Source organism: Uloborus diversus, chromosome 4 (assembly GCF_026930045.1).
Source record: "Uloborus diversus isolate 005 chromosome 4, Udiv.v.3.1, whole genome shotgun sequence".
Taxonomy (NCBI): Eukaryota; Metazoa; Arthropoda; class Arachnida; order Araneae; family Uloboridae; genus Uloborus; species Uloborus diversus.
Window position 1 is genome coordinate 185294470 of NC_072734.1, and position 17599 is coordinate 185312068.

Consider the following 17599-nt stretch of genomic DNA (forward strand, 5'->3'; position numbering starts at 1 on the left):
TAATTTTTTTTAACTATTGCCAGGGATGAGATTTTTCCGGCTTTTGCCGGAATTCTGGCTTTTTCTGTTGACTTTTAAAACCTTTCCTCCTTTCCATCCTTTTTTGCCTCTTTCAGGCCTTAGTTTTCTCAAAAATCAGGGGAAAAAAACGATTTTTTAAAATTTTCAGTCCCCAATTTCTTATTCTTTCTATTTTTCTCCTTTGAATCTTCATCATCCGCGATATCTGCCAAAAACTTATGTTTTGGAATCGTGCCAACGATGTGAAACATGTGCTGTGCCAAAATTTGCATGCCTCGTTTGAGATTTCAATCTTTTTGCATCCTGCAAGTATTTCAATTATTTTTAATGTTGGGTGTTTTTTTACTATATGCTACCCTATATCTGCTTATTTTATTCATCATTTCAATAATATTTTTATTTCTTTAATTTATTTTTAAAAAAATGCAAAAGTCAATCGGAAAAAGTGGCTTAGCACACACAGTCTCGAATTTTATTGAAACTTGGCATGGTTACTTTTTTTGTGTATTTAAGAAAGTGTAAAAAATATTTATAGTGAATCTCAAACCCTTTAGGCTTTACAGCCTGTTAAAAGTATTGAGGTTTCATGATTAAATGGGGCAGCTGCAAGTTGTTCTTTTGATTCTGATATTGTATTAAGAAGTTTTTAAAGATAAATTTTGGGTTCCAATGCAAGGAAAAAGATAACCAATCGTTTATATACATATATATTTATATATTTTCAATTCTTACTATGAAAAGTAAGAATTCTACCACATAAAGAAATTTTTGATATTTCTCTCTGTTGTAAATTTTTACTTTATAAACAGACCTAATTTTAAAACTTATGTTCTCACTGGTTTAACACTATAAACTCAAATGTTTTAAATGAAAAAAAATGTATTTTTCTCTAAAAAATATGAAAAGTTGCCACTATTGTGTGATGCAGCCAAGATTGACCTCCGACTCCCCCATCCCTTTGTTCAAGAACTCAGGTGTTAGAAATTGTTGCCTCTTTTTCAAAATTTAGATTTATTTAGGAATAAACACTCTTGCAAGAAATGTTACAATGCTGCAAATTGTACAAAACTATTACTTATAATTAATCAAATATGTATTACCTTTAAAACTGGTAAATTAGCCATTTTTTTATTGAATTTTTGAATATCATGGCTTCTAGATTCTATTTTGATGCGGTTTTGGAAATCATCCCTTTCACGAAATTTTTTGGATATCATCCCTTTTACGAAATTTTTTTGGATTTCCTCCTTTTTGCTCTCTGACCACTCTCATCCCTATATTGTACACAGTATCGTTTTCTACATATTATTCAGATTGTCTGCGCTTTTCGCTTATCTGTGGTTACTGTGCCACCCTATTCCCAGGAAAATCGAGTGTTTACTGTATTTATCTTTTTCTTTAGGTTTTATTATTTAAAAACCTGGACGCAACAATGAACTCCTAAAAGTGTACGGACTAGAGAAATTTTGTAGTTACTGATCCATTGAACCAGTGACGTATTTTTCTAAATCCCTATTTTACCTAATGATCTTTAAACTTTCTGTTATTCATTCTTCACACAGAAGAAAATATGTTAGTTGCAATATTGGATAATATTTATCTCTAAAATTGTAACAGAATTTGTTTGCGTAATGCGGTCAACATTCCCCTGTTCATGAGAGACAAATGAACCCCTGGCACAGTGCATGTTGGGTTTCCCGGTTCCATTAGGAAATTAATGAGAAAATGTTATCTATTCAACATTTTCAAAATAATCTGGGATGGTGAGAAATGTTTAATGAAACTTACTGTAGGAAATCAAACTGTTCAATTCAAGATGAAAACTAGAAAAGTGGACCAACATGCTCCGAATCCCCCTACTATACAAAAGGTTAGACAAACAATTCTACTAAAATAGTGAAATAAAGCACGTCATCAACATATGTATAAATTTACATGTATTCATCTTTGTAAAACATGCATTGAAAACAAATTCCTGAAGATTAAATTATCTTCTTTAAAAAATCCTATTAATGCTACACTGTTTTAATGTCACCAAGATGCTGTTGACACACTATATTTTTCTTTTTTCCAAGAGACATACTCAAGAATCACTGTCTGATCCACATGCACTTTCTTTTCTTGCAATCAACTTTGCAGCTAAATCTTTAGCAGCTTTGAACAGGCCTGATGTCTGAACACCACAGACGTAACATCTGGTACTTTTTGCATAGTTCTCTAGAGCACACTTTTCACAAAAATAGTGATTGCATTTGGTTACCACAGGGTCTTTAAATGAACTTCTACAAATGAAGCACTTAAATGGTAAGTCGTCCTCATCAGAACTAATTTCGTACTTTGTAGAGTCTTCGGCACCGTAAGTATTGTTGGCCATTTCCATCTCCAACTGCCACCCTTGCTTATAATCTGATCTGTCATGCATGAATTTACAACTGTCCCCAAATCCACAAAACCCAGTTTCTTTATAATCTTTACAAATATCTGGTTGGTAGTCCCATCGAACAGTTGATCTGATATTGTCCGGTGCTCGAATGGGACCTTTTCTGACCATGCCACTAGAAGCATTTCCTTGAGAGGTATCTTTCGCTATAGAAAACTTTTGATAATTATTGATACCCCTGTAGATTTTGTCATCTCCTTTGCCCTTTAATTCTTCATTTATTTTCTGCGATTTTTCAAATATAGCTTGAGCGTCTTTATCCTTTTCTGTTTCAAACTGTATTGTTGAAGTTGCTCCCATATCTGCTGGACCTGTTCGTTGAGCTGTTTTTGCCGATTTATACACAGGAATTAAAGTTTCCTCATCGCTGTCTGATTTAGTTGGGTTGTGATCCACATCTCGAATTTTTTTCGTACTGGTACCTTGTATCATTGGATTACTTGATACTGACTTTTTTTCCTTTTTAAAAACTGCAGTTTCTTCTCCACTAGAATTTTCATCATCACTTATATTTCGCTTTCTTAAATTCCGCTTTATGGATTTTTTAAAAGTAAAGTCCATTGTGCTGGAAGGTGGTGAGCGGTAACAGCAGAGAATTCTTTAATATATGTGTTTAAATGTTTGAATTAAACAGAATTGGTTTTGTTTTTTCTCTTTCGCTACATTGAAGTCACAACACAAGAGAAGGAGAGAGGCAGTCTAAAAGAAGAGATATGTACATTTTTTGAACAGAAACATATAAATCCATGTTTAACTATTCATTGATTTCCCGCAAAATAAAGAAAATCATTATTACACACCAAAATCCGCTACCCGCCATCCAGTCCCGAATGACAACAAATATATCATTGCCAACGGGAGGGAGCATGTACTGCGAAATTCAACGAAATGGACCGAAATGAAACTAGACTTTTTAAAATTATTTTTCAGGGTAATTAAATTATTTTGCAGCTGTAGTAAATCGTATAGTCGTTAGATGTTCACTTTTCACTTGGCATTTGATAAATTAGATGTAACTGTAATTGTGTTTTTTGAAAATTTCTTTTAAACATCACGAATATTCTTTCACAATGCTCATCTAAAAAACAGGGTTGTAATAGGTTTATGACATGCGCATGCGTCTAGTTTGGCGGCATTCTACGTTGTGTGTCAGATAACTTGTAATTATTGATTCATTTGAGTCACTATATTGAGTTATTACACATTAAAAGTTTCTTTAGATCAATCAATAGCGCTTCGGGAGCAAATAATACGAATATAACGCAAACAATATTGTTATAAATTAACAAGTGGGAAAGCACCAATGTGGAAGCTAGCGCAATGGTGAAATGATTACATGCCAAATATAGTCGACGTTTTCTGTCATCGTCATTTGCAAGAATGCGCTTTTTAATGTCACGCTACTGAATTGCCATGTGGTTTTGTGTTTATATTGTTATGTTATGATCTGCAAAAATGACTTCTGCCGATAACCTATACAAAACGCTTTTACAAGCGGAGAATCCTTTTCAGAGTAAGATTCTGTGCTATTTCAATTTGAGAAAACTTTACCTTTCATAAAAGTGTACTTGTATTTGTTACGTTTTGTACAAAAATAATTTAGTACACAGTCGAATTCGCGTATGACGAGCGAAAAAGAACCACGATGTTTGCTTACTTTCACTAAGTGCTCCTGAAATACAAATTTGTAAAAAAATAATGAAAAAACATACATATTTTTTTTATTTGTGTTGTATTTTTATAGTGTCAAAGAAGTTGATTAATTTGCTTCGAACTTTCTTATTATCACTTTCTTTTGTGACATTGTTCATCGGAGAAAACTCATGTCCTGAAAAACCGACATTTGCATCCCTGGTTTCAAAAAAGTTTTTGAATGAAAAAACGACTTCATCACTTCGCTTATGGGCTCAATAGCGGCACAACTCAAAAAATCATGTTTTGAGATAAGTAGATTTAAAGTTTTTATTGCTACGGAAAATACATTCTACTTCTGCAATCTTCTGGCCTCATATTGAATTATGAGCTGCGCCACTATTGCACCCCATGAGCAACTTGTTCTCAGGATTTATGATTCATCACTACCTTCTTGTTGGTTATGGGATGTTGAAAGGATTTAGCTGAGTTTGGTGGAGGAATTCAATAGACTTTTTACATCACAATTTGTGCTATTTCCGTGTTTGCTTACTAAATGCAAGTCATGCACCCTTAGACTTTAACGTTGTACCAATCAAATACGTCTAATTTCCTCTCTAAATCCATGTTCTTGTTAAATCAGAGCTTGTTATAATAGAGTGACTCTATGAACTTAATAGCAGTATTGTTAAAATCATTTCATTTTTAAAAGTTATTGGCTGCATCGAGATTTAGCTTTTGTTCTTTGCTTATAATCCAAGATCTTTTTAAATACATATTTCTGAATCTATATAGGATTTGTTAATGAGATTCAACAGTGTAAAAGGAGGGTCTACTGTACAATGCTGTTATAAGAAAATAAAACTTGTATTCAAATTAAATCCTACTGCTAGGTCCAGAATACTTAATTATTTATAGAAATATATATTTTTTTTAAGTTTCTCCAAGTTAGTCAATAAAAAATTATTTGTCTTAATAGTCAAAATATGCAGTACTTGGCTCATGACTAGTAAAGTAATGGGGTGATTAAGGCTGCTCTTCAGTGAGGGAAAACATTGAAGTTAGGGTGTAAATGACTTTCTTCCTTGAACGACGGGAGTGAACCTGAATCAAATGATTGACACTTCAACAGCCAATGAAGTGGACGGTAATCGATGTAAGGCAGGAACACGTGACCTGTCACAGATGTCATTGTTCTGGAGGGAAAGGAACCCCTAAATGACCCCCGTCGTGAAGAGCAATCAAGGATATTAGCTGGCGGCCAAAACCCCACTTGAACAGTACCGACGCGAAGGTTGAACAGAACAGAAAATAATAGTCAGTACCAAAGGGTCTGCGGTAATTTTTGAAACAAAGTTTTTTTTTTTTTTGGATATGCGTTCCCAGATTTTATATTCATGAAAAATTGATGAATGAAATGAAAATTTATCATAAATTGAACAGGAAAAACGATTGTCTTATTTTTTTTTTAAACGATGTTTTCAATTACCACGTCCGAATTTTATTTCGTTCATAAAGCTAATTCGTTTCTTGTCTGAAGTTTAATTAAAGAATGCAATTTTTTGCATTAGGATATGATTATATATATATAAAAAAAAAAACATAAGAGGTATAAGCTTAGTGTAAAACTGTGGTGTAGTCCCGGAAAAAAAGGGTGAGGGGTGAGGAGGGATGATTACATATCGGTTATCGGATATTTACAGTCAAGAGGTGGAACGATGCTGATTTTATTTTTAATTATTGGGAGGACGGCAGAAATGTCGTAATCAGAAAACAATTTCATATTAGGATATGGTTACATTTCAAAAAGGGGGGGGGGAGGATCCCGCTATTATAAGTATATATATATGTATATATGGTTGAAAGAGGAATACTTCTGCAATTCGATGGAGGATATGCAACGCTGAACTGACATTTTTGTTAATTAATCAATTAATGTTTTAGATATTTATTTATATTTTTCCGGTGATTCATCATGCGCAGGGCTGCATTTGTTTACTATCAGTAAACAAATCATCCCGCAAAAACATAGATAATCAGCGTGGTGACTAGAGCAGCATACACAAGACTAAATGATTAATATACTTCTTAAATTTGAAATTCTTTTTCAAAAAAAATAATAATAATAATAAAAATAATATTAATAATAAATAATATTTTACGCATCAGAGGAAAAGTGCAACAGGCTATAATAATAAGTAGTTGGTAAGTCTTTTATTGAAGTGTATTTTCGAAGCACGCAGTTATATGATGTTTGAGAACATTTCAAAATACATTTCGTGGGTGGAATTACACGAGCAACAGGGAATTACTTGCAATAATGTACTTAAATTAAAAATACAAGCTGCAGTTTACATGTAGTACACTTGGAACAATGTACTTCGACTTATTCAAATGCAAAATGTTAGGAGGAATAGAATAACTTTTTAAAACTTTTGATTTTTTCTTCTTCTCAGGTCTTTTTTTTTTCTAATGGTTTTCAATTTTTGGTTACATTAGTTATGCATTGCTTTCTGCGATTCAAAATAGTAATAATAACAATAAACATAATCAGAAATGCTTTCCTTTCTGCGGATACTATGGTGAGAAAAGCAACGGCTAAAAGCATAATTTTCAGAAAATTCATTCATGCTCGCATTTCGAAATTAAATAAAACCTCTTTATTACCACACAATGTTGACAGCTTCGTGCAAACGAAATCCTAAACTTGATAGCTGCACTCAATCAAGCTTTCATTGATGCAAACTATTGCAATCAATCAAACAATCGTAACAATTACGTGGAATATTTCCTATTTACGTCAATTGTTTGCTTGTAAGAACGTGAACAATGTCTTACATACGTAGTTTATATTCAGAAAAAAATGTCAGAATTGAAAATATAATCCGACATTTGCAAATCACACACATTAGTATACTATCCTTTAAATTTTAAAAATATTTCAATTTAATTTTTCTCTTTTTGTATAAAAGTATTCATGAAGCAGAATTTATAAATTGTTGAGTGTACTAACATTTATTGCTCTAATTTTTCTAATTTTTCTTTTTTTGATCTCTTCTCGACTTCCCGGGGAAATTTTAAACTGTTAGCAAAACTAGGGTAACTCAAATAACTCCAGAACGTGGAAGAGAAATCTGTCAGGCCCAATAAAAACTTTTTGAATGATGTAAAAGACAGAAACACATGTATCTATCTCTATTGATAAAGATGTTCTTAGTAACCCCGAAACAAGTGTAATTTAATTTGCACGTTTGTACATTAAAATAGTGTAATTTCTATGTCAATAAATGTTAACATTTAAAATCAACAAAAGTTGAGAGATGTGCGCAAAGTTGCGTGAGACTAATACCAATCATTCGCCCTCGAATACCTTATTATTGCTTGACCAAGACCAAATATATTCTTTTTTTGAGCGACCACAGTTGGTTATTGTTTTCACTTGTCCGTAGTTGATGTTCTTTCGACTTTAATTTTCTATGCTTTTAATGCAAACTCGTCTGTTCCACGTGTCTTCGCGAGCATGTCCCTCCTCCTGGGCGGTGAAGTTCATGTCCCCCGCCATCGACTTTACTTATACCCGACCCTCTTGATTTTACACAATACTTTTCAGACAAAAACAGCATTCAGTCAACAACGTCCAGCATCCAGCCCCTGGAATTCATTTGAATGTAGACGTCTTATATTCAAATCATGACTTTTACAAATATAATTCGGATAGGAACCATTTGTAGAAATAAGAAACCCAACGAGTAGGGTTCTACCACAATTCGTGATTGTAAAAAACATAATTTAAATTCAAGACGTCAAAATTCAAATGAAAGCTATGGGCTGGATGCTAAATGTTTCTTTCTTTTCTGTTTGGTATTAATTTTTTTTTTTTTTGAATTTTTTTCCCCCATTTATGAATAATATTAAGTAATGATAATGTTTCAATGAAGCTTTAACACCATTTTAAATCGGGTGTTCCAAAATATCTTCAATTTTTAAATGTGTAAATTGTAAATAAAATATGCACTTTGAAAAGCATGAGCTTTGTGCAAGAAATAGATAAAAGTCAAAAACAACGTCTTAAAAGCACAAGTAAAAGATGTAAATTATAAGTGTAGAAAATGCATTGCTTGATTGAAAACTTGTGGCTATGTATTTGTTTTTTTATCCAGGATATTAAAAAACTTTGACCTTTGACACTTTGAATTAAAATTTAACTAGAAATTTGGTTTTTCGTATTAATATTCAAGCCGTATATATTGTATTTATGGTTCAGTTCCCTTCTTGTTGTTTACCTTTTTATAGTGAAATTGAGGCTATAAACGAAATTATTATTCGGTTCCTTAGACTTCACTATGAACAGGCACGACTGCACAGTGCATACACACAAATATATATTGATAAAGACCGGCTAAAATTGAAAAACCTTAGGTTTCAGGGAAATGTTTTAGACGTCAGACAAATTATTTGTCTGAGCTTATGAAAATTTCAGTGTAACACGACTACCGAAAGATTCTTAGAACATGGTGTATTCATCCAGTTAAAAACAAAATGGTCAGTGTTCCCCCCCTTCCCCCATCAGTTCTCTAATTATCTGTAAATTTAAACCAGTGGTTCCCAATCTTTTGCACGTTGCGACTCTTTTTTGACTAAGTAAAGGACCTGTGATCCCGTAGCCTACATGTCAGTAAAGTATCGCTAGGTGTGGACCTAACCTGGCAACATTGTGAAAGCTACGTTAGATCCTACATTACAAAACTGCTATGTTAGATTCGATCCACCCCCAACTATACTGTGGTAGGAATAATGTTTCGACCGAATAAGAAACTCTACACGACCCCATTTGGGGTCACGTCCCTGGGAACCCACCCCTGCTTTAAAACAATTTTTTTTTATACTCATTCATGCTTTAAAGAAATGCAGGTATGTATCATTTTTCTCCTTAGAAAGTCTTCAAAAGAAAAATTCAGTGAAATCCTGTTACAACGTATATCAGTAAAACGAAATACCCGTTTCAACCAAATAAGTTTTCAGTCCCGATTTTGAAGTTCATTGTTACTGGATTTCACTGTATTATGAATTACATGATCAATGTGTACATACCTTGTAAAGAATTTTTTACGAGTTTGGCTCGAGAAATTATTTTCAAAAATGTTTGTTGAGCTGTGGAAAGCATTTTATGCGTTTACATTTGTGGTAACATAGTATAATATAGACAAAAATAGATGCCAAATATCTAGTAAGTATCTGGAATACGGTTTTGGACCCCGGTTTTTTTTTTTTTTTTTTAAAGAAATGGTCGCACTATTTCGAACAAAGTCTCAAAAGAGTGCTGGAAATATTTTGCCAGATTTTTTATGGAGCAAAATGTTAAACAGTACATACCACCTCTTTCAACGAAATTCATTTTTTCTCGAATTTTAAACAATCAAAGAATGGATATTTCAAAAAAGCAAAAAGTACACGACACAGATAGAGGCTTGAAAAATACTCGGAAAAAAATTTACATGAAAACTTCAAAGGAATTTGTAAAACCTTCATCCAACTTTCCCCGCAGGTTAACATTGGATCCGTAGGCTTACAGACTCTCAGTGAAAAGCATCCTTAAATTTGCTTATAAAGTAGCATTAATATACATATTTATCTTTCTTTGGATGCACCAGCTCCATTGTTTATGCCTTCTTGATGTAGTGAAAAGTAATGGGGGTAGTGCATCCCCAGAAATAGAAATATTCATTGCTGCTATATTATAAGCATACTTAAGATAATTTTAATCTTAATTATATCCGTGAATTAATTTGAATAACACGGAAAGGTTCTTCACTGAAGGTCTGCGATGCAACTTCACGCAAAATGCGATACTTCCTTTTTTTAAATTTACAACGTGAAATTTTTTTTTCGGATATAGGGTTTATAGGTGTGAGTCCTATACTCTGGTTTCATGCCAAAAAATAAGAGAAAAAATTGTAAAACAAACCCTTAGAAAAAAGGATGGATTTTGATGATTTTAAAAACATAATAAGTGGTAATACCCCCCATGAGTTAACCAATTTCCTCCATATGTTCTTGCGTACAAACGTAGCACCTCTCTAGCCCCTCAGAAAAGTATTAATGTATAATATAACGATCCCTTCCCCTCCAAATAAAAATAATGGCTATGAAACTCAAAAACTGAAAAAAATTGCGGACGACATATCCAAAAAAGCGGGACGTTTGAATGGGAAAAGGTGGTCATATTTGGATTCAGGAGGTCATTTAGCACAAGAATTCACAAGAATTATCTCAGAAGCACTCTTTAAAAACTATATCCTTTCTAAACACAAATCAAATCGTGAAGATGTTTCCAAGCATGTGGATTCACTTTCAAAAGCACTCATTCCTTCCTTCATTGAAAAATGCCTCCGGAAAAGAGGGGAGTAGTAAATGGAAACGGTCGTTTGCGCTAATGATTGTAAATCTTGTACACCTCACCCGGTTTTTCCCCTCAAGAAAGGAGGGACCAGTGAAAGGCGTGGCTTAGTAGAGAAATTGAGCTTTTTCGAAAATATTTCAGATGGTTGGAACTCCGATATTTTTTTAGGAATGGTCGCATCATTTCAAACTTAGTCTCAAAAGAGAGCTGGAAATATTTTGCGTGTTGGGGCGTTCTTAAAATTTCGATAGCACGATTTGCAGCTTTTTTACAGAGCGAAAAGTCCAACAGTACCTCGTTTTCGAAGAAATTAATTTTTTCTCGAATTTTAAAAAATCGAAGAATGGACGTATCAAAAAAGTAAAAACTAAAATACACAGACATAGGCTTGAAAAATACTCAGAAAAAAAATTGACCCGAAAACTTCAAAGGAATTTTGTAAAATAACCTTTAACTTTCCCCGTAGGTTAGCATTGGATCCGAAGCTTTCAGACTCTCAGTGAAGAGCACCCTTAATCTTCAAAACCTTTTCTTTGCAATGCCTAAACATTAACCAATTCACCCGACTTTTCCCCCTTGCTATAATGTCATACGGATCAAGAATAAGCCTGGAGAATACAATTTCTGAAATTTTCACTTTTAGACCACCGTAATCAGGGTTCGCTAATATATCGATTATCAGTTGATATTTATCATAATATATATCACGATATGTATCCAATATTTATTTTGAAAATGATATTTTCAATATTTATTTTTCAACTATGATATTTTCAATATAAAAATTATATTAACTGTAGTAATATTGTTCATTTATTATTAAAAATAACCAAAAAGTTATGTACTATATTTTTATGATAAATTAATACTTGATTACAATAAATAAGTAATATATTTTTATTTTGTATTCATAAAATGTTTAGTCATGTAACAATTTTAATACAGTTTAAAAGTGCCTAGTTAAACATTAAATGTTCAGAAAAAAAGAAAATGTCTTATGACTATACACTGACTTATGCATATTTTTTATTTATGAATTATATAACTGTTAAAGTAAGGAAAACTGAGTAAAACAGCTAATACCACATTATAACTCCATTAAAACTGATTAAAGTGTAAAATAAAATATTAGATATAAATGATGAAAGAAACATTACTTTCAACCCTACATATTGCAAAAATAATATAAAAAAATAAAGAGTGATTAAAGATTCAATTACTCTTTTAAAAACTATAATAGCTTGTGCTGATTGAAAATATCAGATAGATATCAAAATATCCGATCTATATCAAAATATCGGATATTTTCGAACCCTGACCCTAATACACATGCACGCCAACATGTACTGTGTGCTGCAAAAAAAAAAAAAAAAATGTATCGAGGATTTTTTTGGAGTACAAATAAAACATGGAACTTTACCATGAAATCTGCACCAAAACTAATTTAGTAAAGGGCAAGATTTTGAATTATAGATGTTTTTAAGAGCACAGTTTAATTTTGTCAAATTGAACATTTTTTGTTGGAAACACATCAGTCTTACATGTAATGTACTGACAGTTAGTTTTGATATCCAGTGACCGTAGTTTCCTCCTTGTTATGAACTTGATTGTAAACAACCAAGTTAGAGGCAAAGAGGTCATTTCATTGGAGCTGTGTATGCTAATCAGTCTTATTCCTCTTTAATGTTCATGCTTGAGATGGATTAAAAAGTGATGCGAAACTAAGTTTTAAAATCACAAAAAAGAGGCAGCGTTAGAAATTTCTGCTGGTCCACTGGTCCCAGACCAGTGAAACCTGCTTCGGACCACCAGAAAAAATTATCAGTGGTCCATGGGACCACCAACTACAGTTAATTTTATTTTCAAAAGTTTTATATGATTTTAAATCCCACATTTACATTCACACTTGGAGGGAAAAATAACATCCTGAAACAAATTAAAAATGGTCAAATTAAGTTCAAAAATTTTTGGTAGCTTATTTTAAGTGTTGTTTAATGAAATTGGTTTTCAGACTACTTTGGCTGTTTAAGATTACAGATATCAATATTTATTGCCAAACTTTGCCAATTAAAAATTTTTAAACTTTGAAATGTTTATGTACCTTAAAAAATCCTCATCAGAAGAAAAATGTTTTATATTTGTTGCTTATCTGTTTTGCATTGTTTTTTAATATTAAGTGTTCACAATGTTTTTTAATATTATGTTTACCATTTTGAATTTTATTCGCTGTACAGTAATTTTGCAGTTTAGTGTTTTATCAATGAACTTAAACTCAATAAATGTAATCATCATAAAGTGTAAGTAATTTTTTGATACAAACATATTTAGTGTTTAATTTAAAGTAGACCAGTGATGTTGTTTGAGGACCAGTACATATTCACGTTGACTGGTCCGAGGGACCAGTAGGATTTTTTACTGATTTCTAACACTGAGAGGTAATAAAGCAACAGCTGCATTCACTACTCATACAACTAAACAAAATTCTGATTCTGAGATGGTACAGTATAAGTTCAATTTAACAATACTGGATTTAACGATTTTCTTAATTTAATGATATAGTTCACTGGTCCGGGTTTGACTGCATTGAATGTCTATGTATGCTTCTTGATTAATTGATATTATCCTTGATTTAACGATAACTTTTTCCAGTCCCTTGACAATTGTTAAATTGAGGTTATACTGTATGTTGTATATAATAGGAACTGCATCAAATATATGTTGCTTTCAATTTCAAAGTGCCTCATAAAATAATGTCAAGCTCGCTTGTTTATTTTCAAATACAGTGTTAAGCACTGTTTATACGTTTTTGAAGGGACTATGAAAAAATCTTATAACAGGTATAGGTTATTGTGTATTAGACTGCAGGGACCAATTTTAAAAACGTATAATTGATAAAAATGTATAAAAGAGAAACGTATTAATTGGTTCTTCACTGTAACACACAATGTAAGAAATAAAGGTTTCATATTATCCACTCCAATATTTCATAATGTTATTGTTATATCTTTCCTTTAAAATTCAGATAATATTGTGGATTTTATTTCAGGTTTAACAGAGTTTGTCAGCCAAGCAGAAGATTTTCAAGCTGGGAAAACTTCTTGTGATGTTGTACATGACTACTTGAAATTATCTGTGAACTGTCAAGAAATTTTACAGCTTATCAAAAACACATCAGCATCTAATGCTCATAATGTAAGCTTATTTTCTGTTTTCGTAGTAGTAGGACCTACCTAAGTTGAATTTCCTGATGAAAATATGCATACACATTTGAGATTGAATATTTTAACTATAAACACGTAAAGATAATTACATTAGAGCTAAAATTACTAAAAATAAAAGTAGGCTATGTTCAATAACCCTTAAACAAAAAAACACCTGTTTTTGTCACTTTGGCAAAAATGTTCCATGGTTTTTATCCACCTTTAGAAAAAAACTTGTCAGTCCTATCTTAAAATGAGTAATCTCTGATAGGAACTCATCAACGAAGCATGACTGGTTGTTAATCTATATAACTGGAAAACATGTACAAGAATAATTTCAAAACTTATATATTTGTTTTTTAAGTATGTAAGAATATGTATAAAATTATTTAAAATATTAGATGCTAAGTTTTGTTCTATCTTTTCAAAAATAATGTACAGAATAAAGAACTTGTACCCATTTTCATATATGTGGCAGCGTTAGAAATTACTGCTGGTCCACTGGTCCCAGACATGTGAAACCTGCCTCGGACCACCATAAAAAAATAATTGGTGGTCCCTGGGACCACCAACCGTTGTCTATTTTTGATCACACTGTGCTAGAAAACATTCAAAAGCATTTGACTAGACAATGTTTAGCTATTTATTAGTCAAACCGTTAGGGACATTTTTTACAATTATTTTATTTTTATTTTTCAAAAATTAACTTTTAATCACTCATTTACATTTTACTCATGAGCGGATTTGTGGGGGGGGGGCAGCAATGCCCCCCCCCCCCCCGTTTTGGGAGAACTTTATATAGTAACAATACATCTGCCAAAAATTTTTAAAAAAATCATTATTTTTTCTTTTTCGAATAGTTTAGAAGATTATGGGTAGATTTATAGCAGGGGGGGGGTCATAGGGGCGATACCCCCCAGTTTTGAGAGGACTTTATATAGTAACTGCACATCTTCCAAAATCTTAAAAGAAAAAAAAATCATGACTTTTCTCTTTTTTGAATAGTTCAGTGAAAATATAGATTCTTTTCTGATGGGCGAAAAGAAAAGGAAAAAAAAAACCGAACATTATATACAAATAGTGCAACTGTCACTGGGGTGCTGAAAATGTGTCTAAATTTACTATTTAGGACTGAAAACCATTTGGGCAAGTGTATGAAAATATTGGCTAAACAAGCTATACATTAAACTGTAACACTTATAATAATTGATGATTATTTTAACAAGTTAGAACCTAAAACAAAGAGAGGAGAAAACTCCCCCCCCCCATTTGTGTTAACAGAACGATCTACTCGTTATGATTTATGTCCACATACAAAGTATATTTGTGCATAATATTTATATTCTTAGTAGATTAATTGGCTTTTTGAGCGATTCTAAAAAATAGTCCCCCCCTCCCCTTTTTTTTGAGAGAAAGAGAGAAATTAAATTCTATCACAAACTGAATAAATTTCAGCTATCTGAGTGTTGTGATTAATTGAATCTTTTTACTTAGAGGGAAAATACAATTTTGCTTTATAAATACTGTTTAAAAAGTAAGGTAAGTCATGATCATCTAAGTGAGTCAGTCCTTGTCATTATTGAAATCTAAATAATTGAGTCATCAAAAGTTTTGGAAAAATTTGCTAAAATTTTATGAAAATCTATAAAAACCTAACAAAGATTGGTAAAATCGTAAAAATCGTAGAAACTGACGAATTTTTGTAAAAATTACAAAAAAAAAAAAAAAAAAAAATCTGCAGGTAAGAGTGAATTACAAACAGGGCTGAATTTGCCTATAAGATATTCAAGCTATCGCTTAGGGCCCATGCTTTGAAGTGGGTCCCTAACTCCCAAAAAAATTGCATGATTTGTTCCTTAAAAAATGGAAATTGGTGGAAAAAACTAATTTCATTTTCAAGTGCTTGAAAACTTTGAATATTTGGAAGTGTGTGGCTACAAACCTTAAATTTTAAAATTTCTAACAAATAGTAGAGGGAGAGGAATGCTAAAATTTGTCAAATTCAGCTCCTTGCCACATCCTGCATTAAAAATGTAAAAATCATGGTTCTCATGTTTGCAACATATTATTCGAAATAAATTTTTGTGACTCACATGTTTCATATCTTGCTGTATATTCAATCCCGAATGCAGTATTTTTGAAATTCTTTTGTATTGATTGCTTTTATCTTACTTCTACTGCATATTGTTAATCTGTTTAGCCCGAAAAAAAAATGATACACTACCTCTATTCCTTTTCTGCACTACTTATAATCAAAAAAAGGTTGTTGTAATGAGAAAACTATAGTTTATTTTTTCTTTCAAACTTAAAATGGCTGTTGCTTACAAAGTTTGAACAATACTGTACAACTGTAAAATCTAGTTATCGATTTCTATGTCTGTCCCATTAACCTTTATAAGGCTTCAAAATGCAGAATTTTATATCCATTTTACAAAATTTCCTCCGGGGGAGAAACCCCCGTTGCCCCTAAAATTGGAGATATTCTATTTCCCACTTAAAAGGGAACCCTGCGTCACTCTCGATACCAGCCCCCTCTCTTAAGGTCAATTCAAAAAGGACGGCATGAAAACACACATCAATGAAAGCAACACACAAAAAAGTAAAGCATGGACATGCATCACAGAAAACCGACAAAAATATGGGGGTGGGGGCTATAAAAATGTTGCTCAAAAAAAAAATCCTGCCCCCCCCCCCCCCCCCCCCCCCCAGGAACTCAGTCCTAAATCGGCCTATGATTTTACTTAATATTTATCACACTTGGAGGGGAAAATAACATCGTCAAACTAAGCAAAAATAATCAATTTAAATTCAAATTTTTGGTTGTGTTTTTTTACATGGTTGTTTTATGAGACTGTATACTTGGCAAATTTAAGTGTTGGCAAACATAGATTTTAAATTTTGAAACATTCAAGTATATTAAAAAATCCTCATCAGTATAAAAATGTGCTTATCTGTTTTGCATTGTCATTCAATATTAAGTGTTTGCATTGTTAATTCATATTATGCTTACCATTTTGATCAGTTAAGTGTTTTATTTAATGTTTAATCAATAAGCTAAAAATGAAAGTTATATTTGAAATAACTTAATAAATGTAATCATCATAAAGTGTAAATAATTTTTGGTACAAACATATTTAGTGTTTAATTTAAAGCAGACCAGTGATATTGTTTGAGGACCAGTACATATTCATGTTGACTGGTCCAAAGGACCAGTAGGATTTTTTTATTGATTTCTAACTCTGTATGGCAACAAGCATTCATGTTTGACTGTTGTATGCATAGACCTCAAAAAAGTGGGCGGATCAAAGGAGGTGCTGGGGGGGGGGGATAGGTTAGGTAGCCCCTGACCCTTTTTTTTTAATTTAATTTTAGCGTCATTAATGATTGAATGACCTTCTCTGAAAAATTAGGACACTGCCTCAACAATCAGGACAGATGGTCACATGGCAGACTCCCTTCTTCCAATTCAAAGCTACATTTTAACTTTTATAAAATAATAACATGGAAAAAATATGAAGTGCACTCTTATTAATTTAATTCTTCTTTCTTTTAATGTGTGAATCAATTTTCAATTGATTGTTGATTTTGAGCTAAGGAAAGTGAAGGGGCAAAGCCTTACTTTTGAAAGAAATAGTAAGTACTTTTGAAAGTTTTGCCCCCCCCCCCCCTCCTCCCACATATTGGTCGCCTATGGTTGTGTGCTTAAATATCAGTTAGACTACAATTTATACCTATGGCAGCATCTGTGAAAGCTTTGTTTGGAACATTTTGCTATTTTTGATGATAAAACATTTGAACTATTCAGTAAGTTACCGCCCTATAGCTAGGGCTAAGGGAGAAATACATGAAATACACCGCCAGCTCAGTCGATTCCAGCCGAGGACTGCAGTTTCGTGCTTATTCGCA

The 17599-nt window shown here is 32.3% G+C and overlaps 2 protein-coding genes across 2 annotated transcripts in view; one reads left to right on the plus strand and one right to left on the minus strand.

The window, feature by feature from the left end:
* Positions 1–1954: 1954 nt before the first annotated feature.
* Positions 1955–3271, minus strand: LOC129220432 (E3 ubiquitin-protein ligase RNF113A-like). The gene has a single exon (XM_054854855.1). The coding sequence runs from the start codon at positions 3020–3022 to the stop codon at positions 2105–2107; it is 918 nt and encodes a 305-aa protein (XP_054710830.1). The 5' UTR covers positions 3023–3271; the 3' UTR covers positions 1955–2104.
* Positions 3272–3916: 645 nt separating this feature from the next.
* The window catches only part of LOC129221043 (nucleolar pre-ribosomal-associated protein 1-like), a 70687-nt gene continuing 57004 nt past the window's right edge, over positions 3917–17599 (plus strand). The window contains exons 1-2 of the mRNA XM_054855479.1: positions 3917–3974; positions 13540–13685. Coding sequence (XP_054711454.1) covers positions 3917–3974; positions 13540–13685 — 204 coding nt within the window. The remainder of the gene's footprint in view (positions 3975–13539; positions 13686–17599) is intronic.